This window comes from Poecilia reticulata, linkage group LG11 (genome assembly GCF_000633615.1).
Source record: "Poecilia reticulata strain Guanapo linkage group LG11, Guppy_female_1.0+MT, whole genome shotgun sequence".
Taxonomy (NCBI): Eukaryota; Metazoa; Chordata; class Actinopteri; order Cyprinodontiformes; family Poeciliidae; genus Poecilia; species Poecilia reticulata.
Window position 1 is genome coordinate 3,535,754 of NC_024341.1, and position 19,860 is coordinate 3,555,613.

The following is a 19,860-nucleotide window of genomic DNA, read 5'->3' on the forward strand; positions in this document are numbered from 1 at the left end:
GACTGTTCAGTACAGAGGTGCTAAAGTCCTGGACCCCTGGATTATTTTGCTAACCTCTGCGAGTTTAGCAACTTCCTTCTCAGCAATGTCTTCATCCTCTGATCATGCCTTTACTCTTTTCACAACTTTCCTTCTTAATTGCCTCCTTTAAACCTGTCACAGCATCCAAGTCACGTGACACCCTCGATTTCGTTTGCGCAACGCTCCTCCTTTTGTTTCTCATTGTCAGCGTGGTCATTTCCGCGTGCACGCTTCGCTTGGACTTCAAAGGTGGTAGGGGGCAGGCTCTGACGTCACGTCAGCTCGCCGACCTGCCGGACGCGCACATCCTCGCGCATCAAGACGCACGCGGCTCTCAAGCAGAGGGAGCCCCGCGCGCTACTAACGATGAGGTTTACCGACCCGCACGCGCTCCGTTTGGAATGAGAGGGAGGAGAACGGCTGGCGATGAACGCAGGGAGTGAGCGCGCGCCGCGACGTTGCCGCACTTTCCCAAATTGAGAGAGGGAGAGGGAGGGAGAGAGAGTTGAAGCGCGGCAGAGAGGGGCTGCAGAACACACAGGGTCTGGGTGAATGTATAACCATGGCAACAGCAGCAGCAGCAGCATCAGAAGCACGAGAAGCGGGGATATAAACATTGCATCCATCCGTCCGCCCGCCCGCAAACACACCGATTTTTACTCCGTTTAAGGATCGGAGCTGGAGCCGAACCCTCTGCGGACATCACAGCACATCGCTGCTAAGGTGAGGCTGCCTCTTTCTCTGTGACACCCTCATCCTCCTCTCGCTGCTCTTCCTCCTGCCCTTGCAGGATGCTTCTTGCCTGGACATTTAGGGAACATGTTTCATTGTCAAAACGAAGGGAGATGTTATGGGATATATTTGCGTAAGTTTGAAAGTAAAAGCTGCGTTATAGAGGTGATGAAGTGCAGCAAGGGACTAATTTGATTCATCGTTTAGCTTCTGGAGAAGTGAAAGTATCGGTCAGAGTTCAGCACAGTGTGTGTGCTGTCCACTTTGACTTTCTCCCTCTGATGCTGTCACATAAAACAGAACGTGGTGTCTACTGCAAACAAAGACAAAGGTCAGGAGCTGTGTCTTTGTTCCAGTCTGTCAACACAGCCGAAGACAGGCTGATTCCTGTTAAAGGACAGGCCAGACCTTTCTGGGAACTCGGTCAAAGTCACGTTAGATGTCGCTTGTCTCTACGGAATATGTATTGGTCAATTTGTATATTCTTTGTCTGTTTTGCTCTACTCAAAAATACAAAATAAAGATGATATCTGCTTTCTGTAAACATGGTTCTAATTACATCACAAAAGGCAACTAATCAGAATTCATATAAGTCTGATGTTTTGTATTTTTCTTGTTTCTCATTCATTTCAGGTATTTACAATCAAATTGCTCCTTTTCCAAATTACTTGTAGCCTGGCAAAGCTGGTCAGCTGGATGAAGGAAGGCATTCCAAGACCTTGCCAATTCCATGCTGTTCTGCTCTCTAAGTCTTAAGATTACTTTGAACTCAGGCTCAACGGTGGAATAGATGGTAGCACTGTTGCCTTGAAGCAAGAAGGTCCTGGGTTCAAAACCTCATCTGGGGGCTTTCCACATTGAGTTTGCATGTTCTCTGTGTGTCCATGGGTTCTTTCCCGTTTTCCCACAGTCCAAAACAAAATCATGACTATTAGGTTAACTGGTCTAACCATACATTGTGTGTTTCTGTTGATCCAGCATTGCTCTGCTGGGAGGGTGACAGTGGTTTTCCATTAGTAAAAGGTTTTCCACCAGTAACGGTTAAATGTCACCAGCCCATTATTTTTAGAGCTTACTTTGGTGGGGTTTCAAATATGCTGAGTCAGGTTGGAAGCACAACGTCAGAAGACTGGTGCTCTTTGAACTAGCAACGAGTCCAGGGTGTACCCTGCCTCTCGCCCAATTACATAGGCGATAGGCGCACTAGGCCACACGTGAGCCTTTTGGGTTAAATGAGCAAAAACCAGGGCGTAGTGTGACTGCCGCTCTCTATGCCACACTCACATTTGTGTGGTGGCTACCCTGATGTTAAAGAAACGGGGCTTATCGCCAAACTAGCCCATCAAACTTCCTAGTATACATTCGGATTGTGGGAAATGGACTAATTTGTCGTGGAAAATTTAGCCAATCAGTACACTTGACTGTGAACTATCAACTGTCTACAGACGGTACACACTGAGTCTTTGCAGTTCACAGGAGTAAAAGGAGAAAATGAGTACAACATCTCAAGAGGAAATTGTGGATAAAAGAGGAAAGGTCACATCACTTGTTTCGTAGAATCTTGGATATTTAAGACAAAAGACTAATCAATAATTATGGATATCAATAGTTTTGAAGTGCTTATATCGTGATACGTTTTTCTGCCATATCGCTCATCAAAGACAATGGATGGATCAATTTTTAGGTCCCAATAATAATTCCTGCAGAACTGCTGAATCGACCACTACTTCCACTGTAACCAGTCAGACTTAATGATTCCAGTCCAACCAGTTAGTAAGGAAAGAAATGGGATTACGTGGCATCCAGAAAGACAGAAGTTCCTTGCTAAAGCATTATGATTTCAGACTGCACAAAGCACCAGTGTAATGGGAAATCACATAGCTATTTGAGGTGATGCAAGCAGATTACGATATTTACTAGTGGGGCACCAATCTGGTGTTGAGCAGAGAAAAAAAGCTCCAAGGACTTCCAGCGTCTCTGTTCAACTCCAAATCCAACTCAGATGGTTGAAGTCACTCTGTCGCCTTACTGTTTACTAAAACAAGCTAATCTTGGGACGTCATCAGCTGAAATGCAAACAAGGCAGAATTTGCTGGGGATTTTTGGCAGTCCTTTAAAAGAGCATTGGAGCGTAATGTTGTTGACTTTTTTTTGTTGTTGTTGAGCTTTATGCTGAATCACTATAAAGCAGATAATGCTATAAAGAAAAAACAGCTTTTAAGAGTGCACACAGATGGAAGACACTTAGATATTATTTTTTTTGAACAAATAAGTTCCCAGTGACTCAGAGTTGTGAAAACAAACAGCGATCACATGCAGCTCTCCAGGGAACACAACAGGCCTCCGAGCTAACAAATGTAGCTCTCTATTTTTACAAAGCCCCTCTTTTTTTCTTTTTGTTGTTGCATGATAAACTCTTTTTATCACGTTTTAATTTCTAGTGGAGACCGTAAAGACCCTCCTCTAACTCGACCTCTCAGTTCAACTCCAGCCCAGCTCCGGTCGCAGGGATTTGGTTGTAATTTACCAACACACAGCATAACACACACCGCAGAGGATTTCAGAAAGTGCTAGATTATGCCATCACATGATTGCAGGGACCGGGTTCACGAGGTTTCTGTTGAGGCCTCTCTCTCTTTCTCTTTCTCTTTCTCTTTCTCTTTCTCTCTCTCTCTCTCTCTCTCTCTCCGCTCCCAGCAAATCCTCTGTCGGTCTCCTCGTCACGTTAAAATTAAACGGAGAAAATGTGAAAAAAAAAAAAGCCTGTTTCGAGAGAGGAGCCGGTTGCCTCTGCCGATCCGTGCTATTTTTAGTGTCGGCCCTCTGTCTGTTTAGGCGTGCTGGCAGAGGGCGTTGGACGTTAATGAATGGATTAATGCTGCCGCGGATTAATTTCTGGGCCCTCTGAGCTGCGTTCACGTTCGGCTGTTTCAAATGATAATGGCTGCAAAATGTAGCTGTTCCCCAGTTCAACCGCTGGAAACACACGTCACATCCCCATCCTTCAGCGCGTCCAGACATTTCCAGCTGAGCCAATGCCACCGTTGGAAGTGGAGGGCAGCTTGAGGGCAGCCAGAATTGTTTCTTTGTTTTATTAAATGTTTTTTACTTCCACTAAGGTGGTGGAATTAAGAGTTGCTGCGACCTCGAGACCCACAGGAATGCCAGCGTGTCTGCGGCCGTGTGTGTCTGTGTGTGTGGCATGCGTTAAAAAGTAATCAGACACCAGATGGCTGTTTTGTAATGATCACTGTTTAATGATTTGCTGCGAGGAGAAGAAGAACAGAAAGATTGAGCTTTTAAAAGTGCACAAAAAGCAGAATGGGAGCATTAGTCAGGATGCAGGTTGTGCAGATTTTGTGTCGGAGCTACAAAACAACTTGGATTTCTGCAGAGCGGGTTGCTCATGCTCAAGTTGAGAGGGATTTTATGGGACAGCATGCTGCTGAAGCAGGTCTCAGATTTATGATACAAGTAGTATTACATTATTAGTATTCATTAGAGGTGAAACGATCCTCTAAAAGGTTCCTATCTGAACCTGAAATCTAAATGTAGATACCTGCCAGTATTGACGCTTTCAGATGTTTTGCACAAATTTTGTTCTTGTGATGCAAAAATGTTATTTAAAAAAACTCACACAAGAGCACCATCTCTACCATTGATACTGGTACATTCAATAAGAACTGGCGCTCTTGTTGGAACTTTATTACATACATTTTGATTAATTAATTACATAGATAAAAATGTTAAAAATGTAATCAGTTTTTATCTCTTCATATACAAGGGTTCCGATCGGAACTTTTGTATTACCGTGTTTCTACTACTTCCGTAAATCTGACACACAAGTGGCATCCGCTAACAACCATGATGGACAACAGAGCCGCTTCTCTTGGCTCACTGGGGGTTAACTTTTGATTCAAAAACAATCTGATAGGACATTGGAAAGGACTTGTTGTGTGAACACTGTGCTAAAGGAGTTAGCCTGTCGTCAAAGCTATTCAACCTGTTTCAGCGTAAAGGCATTTAGTTAGGCTCTGATCAGTCAACTAAATACAATCCAGACTCATTAGAAAATGTAAAACTCTAAGTCTTAGTGACATTATGTTCACAGTAATTATGACACCACCGTATTTCATCAGTTGGGGTGGCGGGTTCAGGTTCAGGGCAGTTAGCTACATCTCATCAAAAAGTTTTATTTTGGTTTCACTAAACCATTACACTTTCTACCACAGGTTTATTATTTCCATGCAAACTGCTAATGACATTTCTTTTGTTTTTTGGTAGCTTTTCTGGATCATATCAATCTGCAGAAAGGACTCTCATGACACCTCACCATCCTATTTATGTTTGATTGTCTATTCATGTGGACTTCAAATGTAGTTTAAAGTTGATCAACTGAGCTACATTGTAAAAAATATCATTGTTGTTTGGTTTTTTACTTTTTTTTTCTCCTTCCCAAACTGCCTTACGAAAGAGGCGTAAAAGTTCGGGTTATCCTTCATGGATGTTCTGTTTAGTACATCAAAAATGAATAAAGTATTCAAAAAAAAAATAAAAATTAAATGCTGCATTTTCTTTTGAAAAAACAACTTTAAAAGTTTAACCATATTTCAGAAAGAAGGTGCTGCTAGCAGACAGTTGCAGTATTGATAAATTTTCTATAGACCTATAGATTTGTTGAATTTATCGCAAATATGAAACATGTAAAAGCAAAGGTCTTGTGCCACGGTTCAGTTTGATGAGTTTTACCGCTGTCATCTTCATCCATGATGAAAAGAAGCACAGTGTGTCCTCCTGGAATGACAAACATATTCTCTGGAGGCTGCTTGAGCTGCGCATGATTTGATTTGATTAACTTATGGCTATCTTTCCAACATATTTCCTCCCTTCAATTATTATATCCGCCTTTGTCCTCTTGTCCTTTCTTTGGTTGGGGGGATGACACTATCTTGCCGTTGGTCCCCAGGGCTGTAAGCCTCAATATTCAACAAAGTACACAGTGTACATTCTCTTTCTTTACCGCCAAGCTAACATACTGCGACAGAAGTGGGACCCTCCTTATAATGAATTGGTGTTTGCAGCTAGCTGATAACCCTGGCTGCTAGTTTACAGTGGAGCTCAGTGGATCGGGAAAGCAATTAGGGAGGCCTACATCAAATCAACAGCGAGGAAACATACCCTTGTTAAACGATCTGGTGACGGTTGGGGACATTACAGCTGTCACAAGCAGCCCGCTGACTCAGCAGAAGCAGGGAACACAGCTCTGGCCTCCGGCCAAACCTGGCAGTGACCAGCTTCAACATAAAAGACTTTGTTGTTTCCGAGAACGGGACTGTTTTTGCTTTGATGATGCAGTGCTCTCTGATGCAGACTCTGGGTTGTTACGTCTGAAACATCTTGGAAGTTTCAGACGTAACTTCCAAGATGTCTGTGTGGTGTTAATGAAGATTCTTAATCTGTTTATCATGACATCACAATGATACATATGGTAATCTTTTGGCAAAAGGAAGAGAAAAAACCCAGTCATCGTTGTAGGATGCGCCTGTTGCTATTTAGCCCTCCTGTAGATTAGAGAAAGGGAAATGGTTGCAGTTTGCTGTTTGTGCCTCTAGCTGTCTACCGTTGACTCTGTGCCTATGCAGTTCAGTGTTTGTGGATTCATCTGTTCTGTGGTATTCTGTGTTTGTGTAACTCCAAACGATTGCCTATTCACAAAGACATGCTCATAGAGCATATCTTTTCAAAGGAAGTGCAGGTTGGAAAGCTGAAATACCTCGTCACAATGCTATCTGACATGCTATTTGGTTGGTGTTGACAAATCAGCCAATCATTGAGCACCATATTCTCCTTGGCACTGATTGAATGTACACTCCAATAAGGAAGACCTTAGAGATTAACTTCTGCTGTTGTGCGGTTTCCACTATGTGTGTTGATGGATAATAAGATATGTTTGGTGTTTAAACTATTAAAGTAGGCAGTTAAAAGGCTTTTTATTGGGAGTTTTAAGTAATTATGTATGTTAGCTATTTGCAGATTGTTGTGGTCGATGACCGCAGTGAAGCCTGGTGTTTTACCTATATTACCTGTTTAATCTGGAGATGCAGAAATCAGTATTTTGTGATCAGTTTACAGTCTCTATTTTTTTGTAAAGCTGCTGCCTTGCTGGTCATGGTCAATTTCTATATATGAATTATGTTAGGAGAAAATATAAAAACAGTAAACTAGTGTTTTTGGTGAATAAATGACATTACATCATTCTATGTTGTAACTATTACTGTAAAAATTGTTTTTACCATTTCAAAACCAAAGAAATAAAGATAGAGTACTTTTTAATTCCAGCATAGTTAGCATGAGTAGCATTACTAAAGCAACAGTCTGCATGTATATTTCATTGAGAACAATAGATTCTTACATGGACTGAGATTTCCAAATGCCTGTTGGTCTTTTCAAATCCAGCGTGCTCCTTAACCAAAGTTGACGTTTCAAAATGGCAAACGAAAGCAACTCGACTGTAATCTTTTTAGTCTTGTTGTTTTCTACTAAAAATGTATTTCTCTTTTTCTCTCGCAGCCTGATTGAACCACAGGTGATTGACATGTAGGTGATACAGTTTCCTTGTAAATGGCTGACAACAGGTTTGTTGTCCTCTAATTAATATTTGAACACTGAAAAAGCTAATCTTGCATCTTCCATTGTGACTCGTCAGAGCTTACTTAAGGTGTGCTCATACTCTGAAGTGAGAATTGAAAATTACTAGCAGAAGTTAGTAAAGTTAGTATCAACCACATTAAATTGGTCATTTAGAGAGATTGTGTTCTGCTTAATTGTGCAAAAAGAGCCTCTGTGCAATAGACACATTTTCAGATTGTGTTTACAATCACCTAACATGCAATAGAAACATCAAAGCTTATACGCTGTGCATTGACTAATACACTTATTATGAGGCATTGGGTTGAGTTGGTATTCCACAGAGAGACATAGAAACCAGGTTAGATCAGGTTATCTTGTAGGACACAATTAAATTTACATCTGAGAATGAAAATAGAAATAATTCTCCATGAATCATAATGATGACCCTGAATGGGAGCGTAATGATACACAAAACTCTGAAAACGAGACACGGTTCATGGGAACAAGACGGGTCAATATCATTTAAGAAAACTTCAAATTTATGCTGCAGAAGGACTTTTCTCTGCATTTTCATTCTAATATCTTCCACCAGAAATTGGAGTTTGTTTCTGCTGTGTGAATTGTGATGCAGTGTGCCTCCTCCCCCACCTGTTGAAGCACAAGTGTCTCTTTTAGGCAGATATGCTTGTTAAACTTATTTTACTCTGTAAAGAACAGAACTGCAGACAAGTTCAAAAACATCATTCTTGTACAAATTTTGTGAAACTGTGAGGTTATCATCCTGCGCCAAACCCTAAAGGCAATAGATCTGTCGTCTCTCCTGCTATTTACCTCATAAGATTTTTGCTGTGGGAATGAAATCACTGAATGGTTTTAATGTAGGCTTTTATATTTTGACTAGCTGTTAGTGCTGGTGTAAAGTGTTTTGTGAAGCACCTCATTGATGCTGAAAAAGCCAGGTGTTGATGCTGTTGTACAGTAAAACCCCTTCATTATGACAAATCTCCTCTGGTGAAGTAAAACAAATCGTCTCATCTGAAGATCAGCTCTCTGAGCACAAGCTATACTTTAGTGAGGTATTCCACTGCTGGCACTATATTTATCTTTATTGGCATGTTATTGTGTGCCGCTTCCTTTCGACTTATGACTCCCCCTGTCTGTTTTCGCAGCCCGATGCAGGAACGCTAACCCCATCCTTGTGTGGATTGCATTTCACAGCGTTCAATGAGAGGTTATTTGATAGTCTTTGTTGTAAACACTGTCAACGTCGGCTGGTTGGAGCTCAGCTTTCAGTGTGTACTTTCTCTAGATGCTGTTGTGTGTGTGAGGTATAAGAGTTGTAGACAAGGTATACTGCTAAACAAAATCACAGTTAGTTTTCCACAGGGAGTACTGATCCCAAGTACACTGACTTCTCAGTCGTGTCATTCTGTTAAGCACATTGAGTGTCGTTATTTCTCTCAGTCGGATTATGTAAATCTACAACTTCAAGGGCTATTAAAGGATTAATATGAATCAGCTGAGTTTCAGAATGTGACGTGCTACATGTCAGTATGTCCTTACCTCTAAAATTCATTGAATTGAGCTACTCCAATCACTTCCTATATTCATTCCAAAGTTAGCTACTGATTTGATTAATGATAGCAAATGGAAAAAAAACTCCCACTGGCGTTAGCTTTGGAGAGGTTAGTGTCAATGATTCCTTGACCCACTGAATTGCCTTCTTCCTCTGCTGGCCATTAGTGCAAGTCGGCTAGCATTTGATGGGTTGGTGACTACCAGCCTATTTTTGTTTAGGTGAAGTGCCTTCTTCCTCAGCTGGCCAGTAAAGTTGTAAAGGCTGGCATTAGCTTCATATAGGGTAGCTTTAGCATTGTATAGGCTAGGTTTTTCATTTGTTGGGCTAGCTTTAGTGTTGGATAGGTTAGCATTAGGACTGGCATGCCTTGACTGGTCAACCGCATACGATATATGTATGCTACATACATTAGATTCATTGACATGTGTTCTTTTGATCGAGTTTACTGTAACCAAACGTGACACCAAGAGTAAACATACTGTATTTTACAGAGCTAAATATGGCTTCTAATTGAAGCTTCCCATTCAGCAGGCTAATGCTAGCCTAGCCATACTAATGACCTGAAGAGGAAGTAGGCAATCCAGTGGGTGACCAGCCTCTCCACAGCTAATGCAACTGAGTAGCCTGCTTTTCATTTGCTAGCGCCACCTGCCAAGTTTCCAATGTCTAGTCTAATCAGGAGCTAGCTCCTGAATGGAGATAGTCTTCTGCGACAAGGGAGTAGCCACAATAGTCTAAATGTTTTTCTCAGAAACCGTGCCATGCTAGGAAATTTAAAAGAATGGGCCGCTCTCAGGGGCACAGCATAGCAACATGACACAATGCCTCTGGTCCGGATGTAAAACTTTCTTGTTACTATAAACAATCAGCATGTTAATAATAAAGTGGGTGTTATTGGGATCAGAGTCTCCAAATTTGATGGGGCCTTATGTTAACACCAGGGTTCAGAGAGTTTCATGGAATGGGTTTCCGTTTTCTGAGCAGCGGCATTCAGGCTTTACAGCTCTGTGTCAAAAGCATCGGATACAACCTGCATGCAGATACACAACTGCTTTTAACTGAATTACTTTTCCCAAGAAATGGGGCATTATTTCAGCAAGATGGAAATGCACCAACAAATCCGTCCACCTTTCTGTGTCTGCGAATATGGGTTTATGAATTAGTCATTCTTTCATTCATTAATTTGTTTAGTCATATCTAGAAAAGAAAGCGATGTCATTACAACATTTGCAAAGGCCTGACGTTCTTTGATGCCTATCTTCCATTATGAACACAACACAGGGAAGCTGCTAACCACACACATTTGTTCTTCCTGACAGAAATAATTAAATCTCATCCCAGAAGTAATAATCAGTGCTATATTAAGAGCAAGGTGTCTATCTTGGGCTCGCATTGTTCTCATTCCCCGGCGATGGATGGTCTGAGTCACATCACCTTAGATGGCTGAAGATGTAACGAAGCGAACTAATTTTAGAAGTGCCATCAGTCTATCTCTACTTTTACTGTTTGTCTGATCTGTGTCCCGTTTTTCTCTTCTCAGGTGATGAGTGGGGCTGTATCATGTCTGAAGTACAGGGAACGCTGGAGTTTTCTGTAGAACTGCACAAGTTTCACAATGTGGATCTGTTTCAGAGGGGGTGAGTGGATTCTGGCTGCTGCCTTTTAAACGTGTCAGAACACCAAACTAGTTGTGAAACGACACACGCTACAAGAATGCTAACAGTTTATTTTCATTTCTACAGTGGTAAAAGTTACCAACCGGCTGATCAAAAGATTATAACTCACGTAATGGAGGTGATTAACTTGGCTTGCAGTTTAAGATTAGGTTGGAGGCTTTTAGTGCAGCCAAATAAGAAGAAACCAAAAATTGCAAGAGGAACACCATCAGCGTTCTAATTAAATCCACACTAATAAACATAGTTATTTATTGGTGGCTAGTCGGCTTAGCAACACAGAATGCTTCAGTTTTCTGTGTAATGGGAACCAAAGGAATACTTCAAAACTTCAAAACCTTTCGGATGCATTGGTCATTTATAAGCAGTGTTTGTTTTTTTTTGTTTTTTTATTTCTACCCTCTTCTATAACTCTGCTAATGATGAAAACACAAATAAATTGTATTTGTATGTAAAGATTTGGATGAGTAATTCTTAGTGGTCCCATGCCTGTATTTATGTAAATAGGTGTGAGTCACAATGAGATTCTTCTGGTCTGATTTCTTTGAATAAAATTCCACTGTTTGAAGGTAGAACTGTGTGTCTGCCAAAGACTGAAACAAAAATTCATAGTCAGTGGTTCTGCTTTGGTTCAGAATTCACACATTCATCTGTTTGTGGATTTTGCTGTGGAATGGGATTCCAAATTATTCGTGGAAAATTAACTTTTTAAAAGAGCATATCAAAAATCCTCTATAATGAAACTAGTGAAGCTGAAATAAAGTTGTGTAATGCTACTTAACATGCTATTGGCTGGCATTTGTAAAGTAGCCAATCCTGGAGCGGCATTCATTTTACCTTCACATTGATTGGCTCTGTCCCAAAGAGTGGAGATAAGGAAGACCAGGACGTCAGCTAACGGAGTTTATGAAGGTTTATTTGGTGTCTGAACTATTAAAAAAATGCAGTTATTGTTTTTAGAGGGATCCTCAAGGGTTTGCGGTACCTCACAAATACTTGTACTTCAACAATAACAGTGTTACTAAGGCTTACTGGTGGCACTGATTCAGTTTTAACACAATGACTGTTTATATTATATGTGGTAATCGTAAACGAGCTCAAACTGTGGTGGCCTTTTTTTTTATCTACCTAGTTGCCTACTGCTACGTGTGGAAGGGTAGAGATTCAATCTAAAGAGAGTGTGCAAACATCACACACACGCTGCACTTCATGGCCATGTCTGAGCTGGCGCTATTTGCTCTGCAAAGAAACTCTCTAATGAGGTAGATAGCTTGTGCAAAGAATGAGAAAAATTTTAAACTAAAAGCAGACTTGTTGAATTCCAGTTGAAGCTGATTCTCTCTTCCTGAATTTGCAAAATTAATGAAATGTAGCTGAATTGTGTTGAGTTATGTACGGAAGATATCAAAGAAGGGTTTGCACCAGCTCCAGATATGACTGAGGTATTCATGCATTATACATCTACCATCTGCCCACCATCTGCTCCAGCTTATATAAACGAATGGATCACCTTCTCAATGTCTGCGTACCTGTGTGAGTCATATAGGAGCAGATACTGACAGAAACTTTTAGGGCAGCTTGTTGCTGCTGGGACAACTGTAAAAATTTGAACCAAAAATTTGGATCAATATGATATGTTGAAAATAACTGATAATGGATGTTAATGCAAATGTGTATCTTTACTTAGTATGATGCGTTTATTGATCATAAAAAGAATAGAATTTCCAGTTTCAAACATTGTTTCTGATTTGGCTGTAAACTGCCAAACTCATGTCAACAACAGAATTTTATTGTGTTAATGAAGAGAAGACAGATAAAATAAAGGAATATCAAGTGAAACATTATTGATATAGAAAATGTGTCAACTAACATTCTTGTTTTTTAAATATGGAAAACTTAATGGCTTCTGTTCAAAGTATCGCTGCACCGATCCACTTTCTCTCGCTTCTGATACCGATACCTGAGGTTTAGTATCAGCTGATACTGATACGATGCAGAAAAACTGCTGAATTGACTTAAAATGATTCTTTTTTTAAACAGACATAAATGTAGTAAATTACCATATTTTCCGCACTATAAGGTGCACCGGATTATAAGGCGCACCTTCAATAAATGGCCTATTTTAAAACTTTTTTCATATATAAGGTGCACCGCATTATAAAGCGCATAGAATAGAGGCTACGGTTGCCACCTGTCCTGTATTGAACCCAAATTGGACAAGGGTCCCTGAGTACTTTATGTACTAGGCTGCCCCAGTCATTGTTTCACTCACGGTTTTGGTGTTGCAAAATTGTGCCCAACTTTCTGGATAACACAGACCAACCTACACGCTGCCGCCGCAGTCTCTGTCTCCCTTCCCCCGCCCCCCCGGCTTCAAATGTATAGGGGCTGGTCCCTTGGCAACCCATCCAGGGTCAAAGCACCCCGGATGAATATCTAAAGCCACTTTGTTGACATAAAGAATGACTCCGGTCGGCGAGGAGAGGCTTGCGCGTCTGGGCCGAGGCGTGGCCGGACGATGGTGACCCGTCTCCGTTCGCGCACAGCATGTTGGTGGAGAACGTGGTGCTAAATGAGCTGCAGACGACCTGATTCTAGAGCAGTGTTTCTCAACCTTTTTTGGGCCAGCGCCCCCTAGCCTTTATCCAGGTCCCTCACCGCCCCCACCAAAGAATTTGCAGGCTACTTTGCACTGACTATTATTTTATCATTAATATTACCATCACTATTGTAGATGTTTTGATTTTTATGCTTGTTTCTGTATTTATCATCAAAAATAATTTCACAGAGAACAAAAAAGTCATGGGAATAGAAATTATTTTCACAGGCGTCTAAGAAAAATGCAATGATCATTCAAGTTAAAATTGGTAGGCCTAACAGCAGCCAGTCAGAGTGGAAAAAATATTCTTATTTTGTGCCATTTTCTAGTTGTTAAATATTCCACAAAATGACCAGATAAAAGATGAACAACATGCCCGTTTAAACTTTGAACTATTTGCAAAACGACTGAGCTCTGCAACATTAAAACATGGATAGAACTGTAACTATATTAATCATAACTCTTCTTCTCTTCAGTGTTTATCAGTTTCTGGTGGTGCAGCTCTGTGCTGCCTTCAGGAGAATGGGACATCAGAGTATCATCCATAAAACTTCACCACATGGCATTTATTGTGCAAACCAGAGCTTTCAGTGGAAAAACAAAAGTTCCAGGTCCTTTTAATGCCATAGAATTATGAGACAGAAACATGGATTATATCTTTATATAGACCTGTCTATTGATTTATAGATTAATAGTTTTACTGGACAGAAATTACGAAGAATAAATCTGGTTCTTAATCAAATCCTAATGAATCAAATTGAAAGTGTCATGGAGTCATCAGCCTCATGACATTAACACTGACATGAAAAATAATATTGAAGAAATAAATATATCAAATCTAATTAAAAACATAAATAAGTGATAAGTTATTTACTGTTATGGTCTGTAAGATATATTTATTCTCAGTACTAGATGTGGTCTCAACAAACCCATGGCACTTCAACAATATTATTTTACCTTTTATCTGGAAATAGTGTCTGTTTATTCTTGCCATACAGTCCTCTGTATTAATTATTGCTCGAAAGGTCTTGCCATACCAATTTATTCCTCTGTATTTACTTTAGTTTCTTAGTTTATTTTTGCATTTTGTTCTGCATTAATTTCCATTTAGTTTCATTTGATTAGTTTTATCCTCTCTTGGTTTATTGCTATGTCCACTTTAGTTTCTTTCCTGTTGCTAGATTTATTTGATCGTTTATTGACTATCAGTAATCTTCACTCATCACCTGCTGCGCTGCCTAATCGTCATGTGTTTCATATCATGTGTTGATTTTTCACTGTTCAGCGTCGGATTCTCTGTTTTTATGCCATAATTCACATCTAGTTTGTTGCTCCGTTTTAAGTTCCGCTTCTCCTGTTTCAGAGTTTTGCGCAATGTGCTCGTCTTTTTTTTTAACCCCCTAAGGTGCAGGGCGTCGGGAAGTGTATCGATGGGGAAAAGGCAGACTGACATAAACCTTTTAAAACAACGGAAACTATTTCTGCATTCTGATTATTGAAATTTAAAAGTGCTGTGTTGTTCTATCACCCCCGTTTCATACTGGACCACTTACAGCACCGGTGTTAACACTATAAAATGAACGCTCTCTATCGTGGTATCACCCATGGAGGGATTTCTTTATTTCTTTATTTAAATGGGTTCATTTTTCAGAGGGATACACAGTGAGGGCGTCGTGATTTTAGATACCAGTAGCAGGAGAACGGAGCTGCGCCAAGAAGCTAACAGAAGCTACAAACACTGAATAGAAGAAGAGCTGCTATCGATACAGTTGCAGCCAAGCATGATTTAATGTTACACAATACAGTTTTACCAAGTTGCTCAAAGTCTAAACTGGCATTGTTGTGCATTTAAGGTGTAAAGTTTACCTTTGACCAAACGCCCCCCAAAGACATCCCAGCGCCCCCATTTTGTAAAAATGTCCGCCAGCGCCACCTGCCGTCCTCTGAACGCCCCCTTGGGGGCGGTACCGCCCACGTTGAGAACCGCTATTCTACGGGGAAAATGAAGTCAGCTGCTGCTTACCGTAGTTGCTAGACCCATAGTCATGTCTATGGCTAGACCTGTTGTGGTTCAATATTGGTCCATATAAAAGGCGCACCGGATTATAAGACGCACTCTCGGCTTTTGAGGAAATTGAAGGTTTTTAGGTGCGCCTTATAGTGCGGAAAATACGGTATACATTTATTTAATAATGATGCACCAGTACATTTAAATCCACCAGTAGCTTCACATGGTTTGTCAAACATGGAAAAACAACACAATTTTAAGTTATTCAGTCAGTGCAGTTAGGAGTAAAACAATAAATGTAAAATAAATAATAAATAAACTGAAATTGACAAACTATAGGTTAACTACATTGGTTAAACATGGAAAAATAAACTGCAACAAACCTTTCAAATGGTTCAGAAAGTAGGAATTCTAAATATAATGTAAAATAAAAATAAGGCATGACGTTGCTCAGAGCACAAAGCATAGAATTAGACTGAACAGATCTGTCTTTGGCTCTGTTTGCTGTGAATCCTTGCACTTCCTTAAAGTCAGTTAATTGAAGCAGCTCTTTAATTTACAGCACATCCAGCAAAAAAAAACAAAAAAACATACAAACTGGTTCAGATGAAAGCAAATGAAATGACAAAAGAGCAAGTTTGTCTTTTCTTTCTCTGGTATTTATTATATAAAAAAAGGCATTGTTAATCCCAGCATGACGTATCTGCAAGAAGATTAAAAAAAAAAAAAAAACGTTCCACTGGCGCGTGTAAAACACCGGCTTCAGCAAAATAGATTTTTCAAGTCCAAATTAAAAATGCTCAAGCTTCAAGGTTCGTCACGATTGTGCTTTTATCTTGGTGAACTAATAGTTCTGCCCCCGGTCTGCCTCCTTCCCTCTGATAGCAGAAAAGAGTGTCAGCAAGGCTCTGAGCTGAGCTCTGGTGGGTTGTAGAATAGTAATGTTTGTGTCTCAAAGGTTTAGAGTGTTTGTACTGTGGAACAGAAATTACAGCATTAATCCTAATCCCTGTTCAGGACTGAAGGGCATTGAAGATGTTCAGTTAATGTTCGGTCTGTTTGCTGGTTGCTTTTAAAATCCTGCATTTTTTTCACCTGGTTAGTAAAAAATAATAGGAAGAAATTATTGCAGATCTTTCAGAATTTACAGTTCAGAATTGCACTGATAAATGGGAAACTGACACCTATAAATTATAACTGAGTTGACTGAAAGATAATATAATTTAATGAAATGTAGTGCAGGAGACAGTGAATTAACATGGCCATGAAAATCTGTCCATATTTATTCCAGACTGACATTCTGTACTGCTCTACCGAACAGTGGAGCCAGAGACAGACTGACCCGACCCGACCCGACCCGACCTGTCACTGAGACCCACAGTGTCCGACAAATACAAGTTTTCATATTTCAGTTTGTTCCAAGCATCGACTGGAGTTTGAATTAAAGCAGATATTAGCTCTGTAAAGAAAATACACACTGCTCCACCTACATTCATTTAAAATAGAAGAGAAATATCTTTCGCTGATGGGTGGGTTGTAAAATCAGGCTTAAAAAAAAAAAGATTTAAATAAATTATGCAGAACATGTTAGTAGATGTGAGCAATACAAAACTTACACATTTGCTCTGTTTCTTTGGTAGAAACAGAGACGTGACAAGATCAAACAACCTGGAAATTATTGTTCACTTTAATTTATCATGCGATTAATTGATTTGTTGCTTATTGCAACTGACCTAACAAGCACATCAACAGTAAATACAAAGTATCCCAAGTATTACCATGATTCTGTAGCGCCGCCGTACAAAAGGGCTTGGATTCATTTTTATATATATATTTTTGTACTTTTTTGTGTTTTGATGTAAACGTAAGAACACGTTTTGTCTTAAACACAGGAGACTGGTTGAATTTGATAGGCTCTAAGTTCAAATTTCCAGGTTTAAAGTTTGAAAAAAAAATAAAAATACCATGCTCCTTATAAGTTTTGATACCAGGACAGAGTTTCAGAGGGTTCTTCCAAACTTTGACCTAAATATCAGCTGCTTTGCTAATAAAATGATGTTACGGCTACAGAATAATAGTTTAAAAAGTATGCATCTGATCATTTGTCACCTGATAATGCTTTCACGTTGCAGGACTACACTGGTGTTTTAGTACTGAAATATACATAATCTAACATACAATGTCATTAACTTTTATTAGGGACAGTAATTAGCATGCAGGTCAAAGGGCAAATCAAACTGAAACAGGGTTTAGATGAGCTTGATGTCAATCATGCCAACGTAACATGTTGCAGGTTTATTATCACGTTAATTATAGGCAAGGCGGGGAGTCATAATCTGTGTTTGGTGAAGGTTTTGTCTAAGAAGCAGAAAATGTTTTAGAATGGCTTTCATTTTTTACTTTTTTTTCTCTTTTTTTTTTTGCAAAAGTAATTTACAAATTAAAAATTGGCAAAACATTCACCATAGTCAGATTTAGTTTTTGTTTGTCTTTTGTTGCTGGAACAGCAATAAAACTATTCCATCTGGGGTTTGTGTTTCTGGTGAACGGAAGGTTCATAAGTAACCACCGGTACATGCTGCTGTTACACTGTCATCTATAAATGTTTGTATTTAGCCTGCAAATAATTAACACCATGTGGACGGGGCCCAAATTAAAATCTAACAGAGAATGTTCAAGTATTTACCCTAATTATTGAGCACACAGTGTACATTTGCAGGGACACACAAAAGACTGTACTTGCAGTATAACTAGTGCTTAGTGTTGACTCATGGGGCTGGATACAAATGTTAATTTGTAAAACAAAAAAAGTATTCTTTCTTTTTCTTCAAAATTATTCTATTACTTCCTGCTGACATGTCTCATAAAATCAAATGAAATGTATAAAAGTTTGGAGTTGTAATCTATCAAAATGTGGAAGTGTTTAAGGAGTTTTAATTAGGTTGCCTGTAGTTAAATTTTAATATTTTCATAATATCATGTAAACAAAATCAAAATGTTACATTCAGCCTTTTTAAACACTTATCAGGGTTTCTATAATTTAAAACATTCACTTTTTTTTTTTTAACAATTACCACACAAATGAGACATTACATGAAATTACAGGCTTTCTCTTACATTCAGACACAATGGTATGTCTAATATATAAATATTTAAATTTTTAAGTTTAATTGAAGCTCTCTGTAGAAAAGAAAAGAAAGTAAAATAAGCTCATGGATCAGACTATTTCTCCAATACATCTTAGTTTGATTGAGGTTTAGATGCTACAATGTCCCACTTCAATAGCACAAATCCAAGTTCTGACCAAATTTCAAATTTTTAATACTGAAATATTCTAAATCCAGTATCAAAAATGTGAAAGTCACACTCCATATTATTGATACTACTTCACATTTTTGAAGTTGGAATATGGCTGAATCCAGCATTTCAGAGGGCTAGAGGGTTAGCATACAGCTAAATACCATGCTAGCCAAAAATAACAAAGGTAATTTCCAGCTTCTTTAGTACCAAAATCTACATAAATTTGTATGTAAAATATTAGTTGAAAACTGTAACAATTTTTTGTGTTGTGTTATCAAAAGGAAGTGTCTATGTCTGTTTTTTTATGTATCTTTAACTGTCGGGTTTTTGTGTCTTCTCAGCTTCTACCAGATACGAGCAGCACTGAAAGTCTCGCCTCGAGTGCCCCACAGGTTGACCGTGACAACAAATGACAATGCAGGTGAGCTGACATTTTGTACTTTCCTCTTCAGACACACACCATCCCTCACACACATTACCATGCCCCTGTCTGCTCTTTGAGTTAGTTCCCAGTTTGATATTTGTAACAGTTTTGCTTAATAGAGACAACAAAAAGGATTAAGTTGGTTTGAACCGTGTTGGTTTTTTGATAATTGTATACCACTTGTGGGTAGTTTTGAACCTTTTTAAGGTTCTTTAGTGTCTTGTTCTGTGTCTCATTTTGGGTATTTAGCTAACTAACTTAGCTTTGCTTCATGGCAGAAATGCTAGCTGCCTTTGAGTTGACATTCTCTCTTCCTGGTTTAATTTTACACCTCTTTGTATTTGCTTTGCATTTCCTAAAGGGACTTTTCAGTGGGGTTGTTATGGAAATGAGCATACAACTCACTCATGGTACAGACTTGTATGAAAAAAAAGCTGACAGCTATATTTCAGAGCTGTCAGCTCTGAAATATAGGCTCATTTTTGATGAACTGACTACATAGATGAAGCTTTTGAGTCTACCTTCAAAACAAACTTTCTGACAAATAAAAAAGTGATTTAATTAATTGCTGCTACTGGTGGCACAATGCACTCTCCACATACTTTCACATTTCTTCAAATTAATGAAGGCAATTTTGTAAATGTTTTTACCTCAGAAGGCTTTCAACTTATTGAAATCAAGTTCTTAGTATAACTATGTAAAAAAACAAACAATCAAAAAAACAAGTTAAATCCACTTAATTATTTTTTTCTAAGTCAACATTGTGTTTCACAATATACCCAAAAATTTACTGGACTTAGTTTCATTGAGTGTTAGCAAAACCTTGATCAAAGTCAAGTTATATTCACTCATCTTTTTCATCTAAATGCAATGTTACGATCTATAGTGTAGGCA

At 39.1% G+C, this 19,860-nt stretch overlaps 1 protein-coding gene across 1 annotated transcript in view; it reads left to right on the forward strand.

Annotated features, from left to right (window-relative positions):
* The first annotated feature begins 275 nt into the window (after positions 1-275).
* Positions 276-19,860, forward strand: part of fam135b (family with sequence similarity 135 member B) — a 55,493-nt gene continuing 35,908 nt past the window's right edge. The window contains exons 1-3 of the mRNA XM_008421353.2: positions 276-744; positions 10,503-10,599; positions 18,884-18,963. Of these exons, the coding sequence (XP_008419575.1) occupies positions 10,523-10,599; positions 18,884-18,963 (157 nt within the window). The 5' untranslated portion in view covers positions 276-744; positions 10,503-10,522. The remainder of the gene's footprint in view (positions 745-10,502; positions 10,600-18,883; positions 18,964-19,860) is intronic.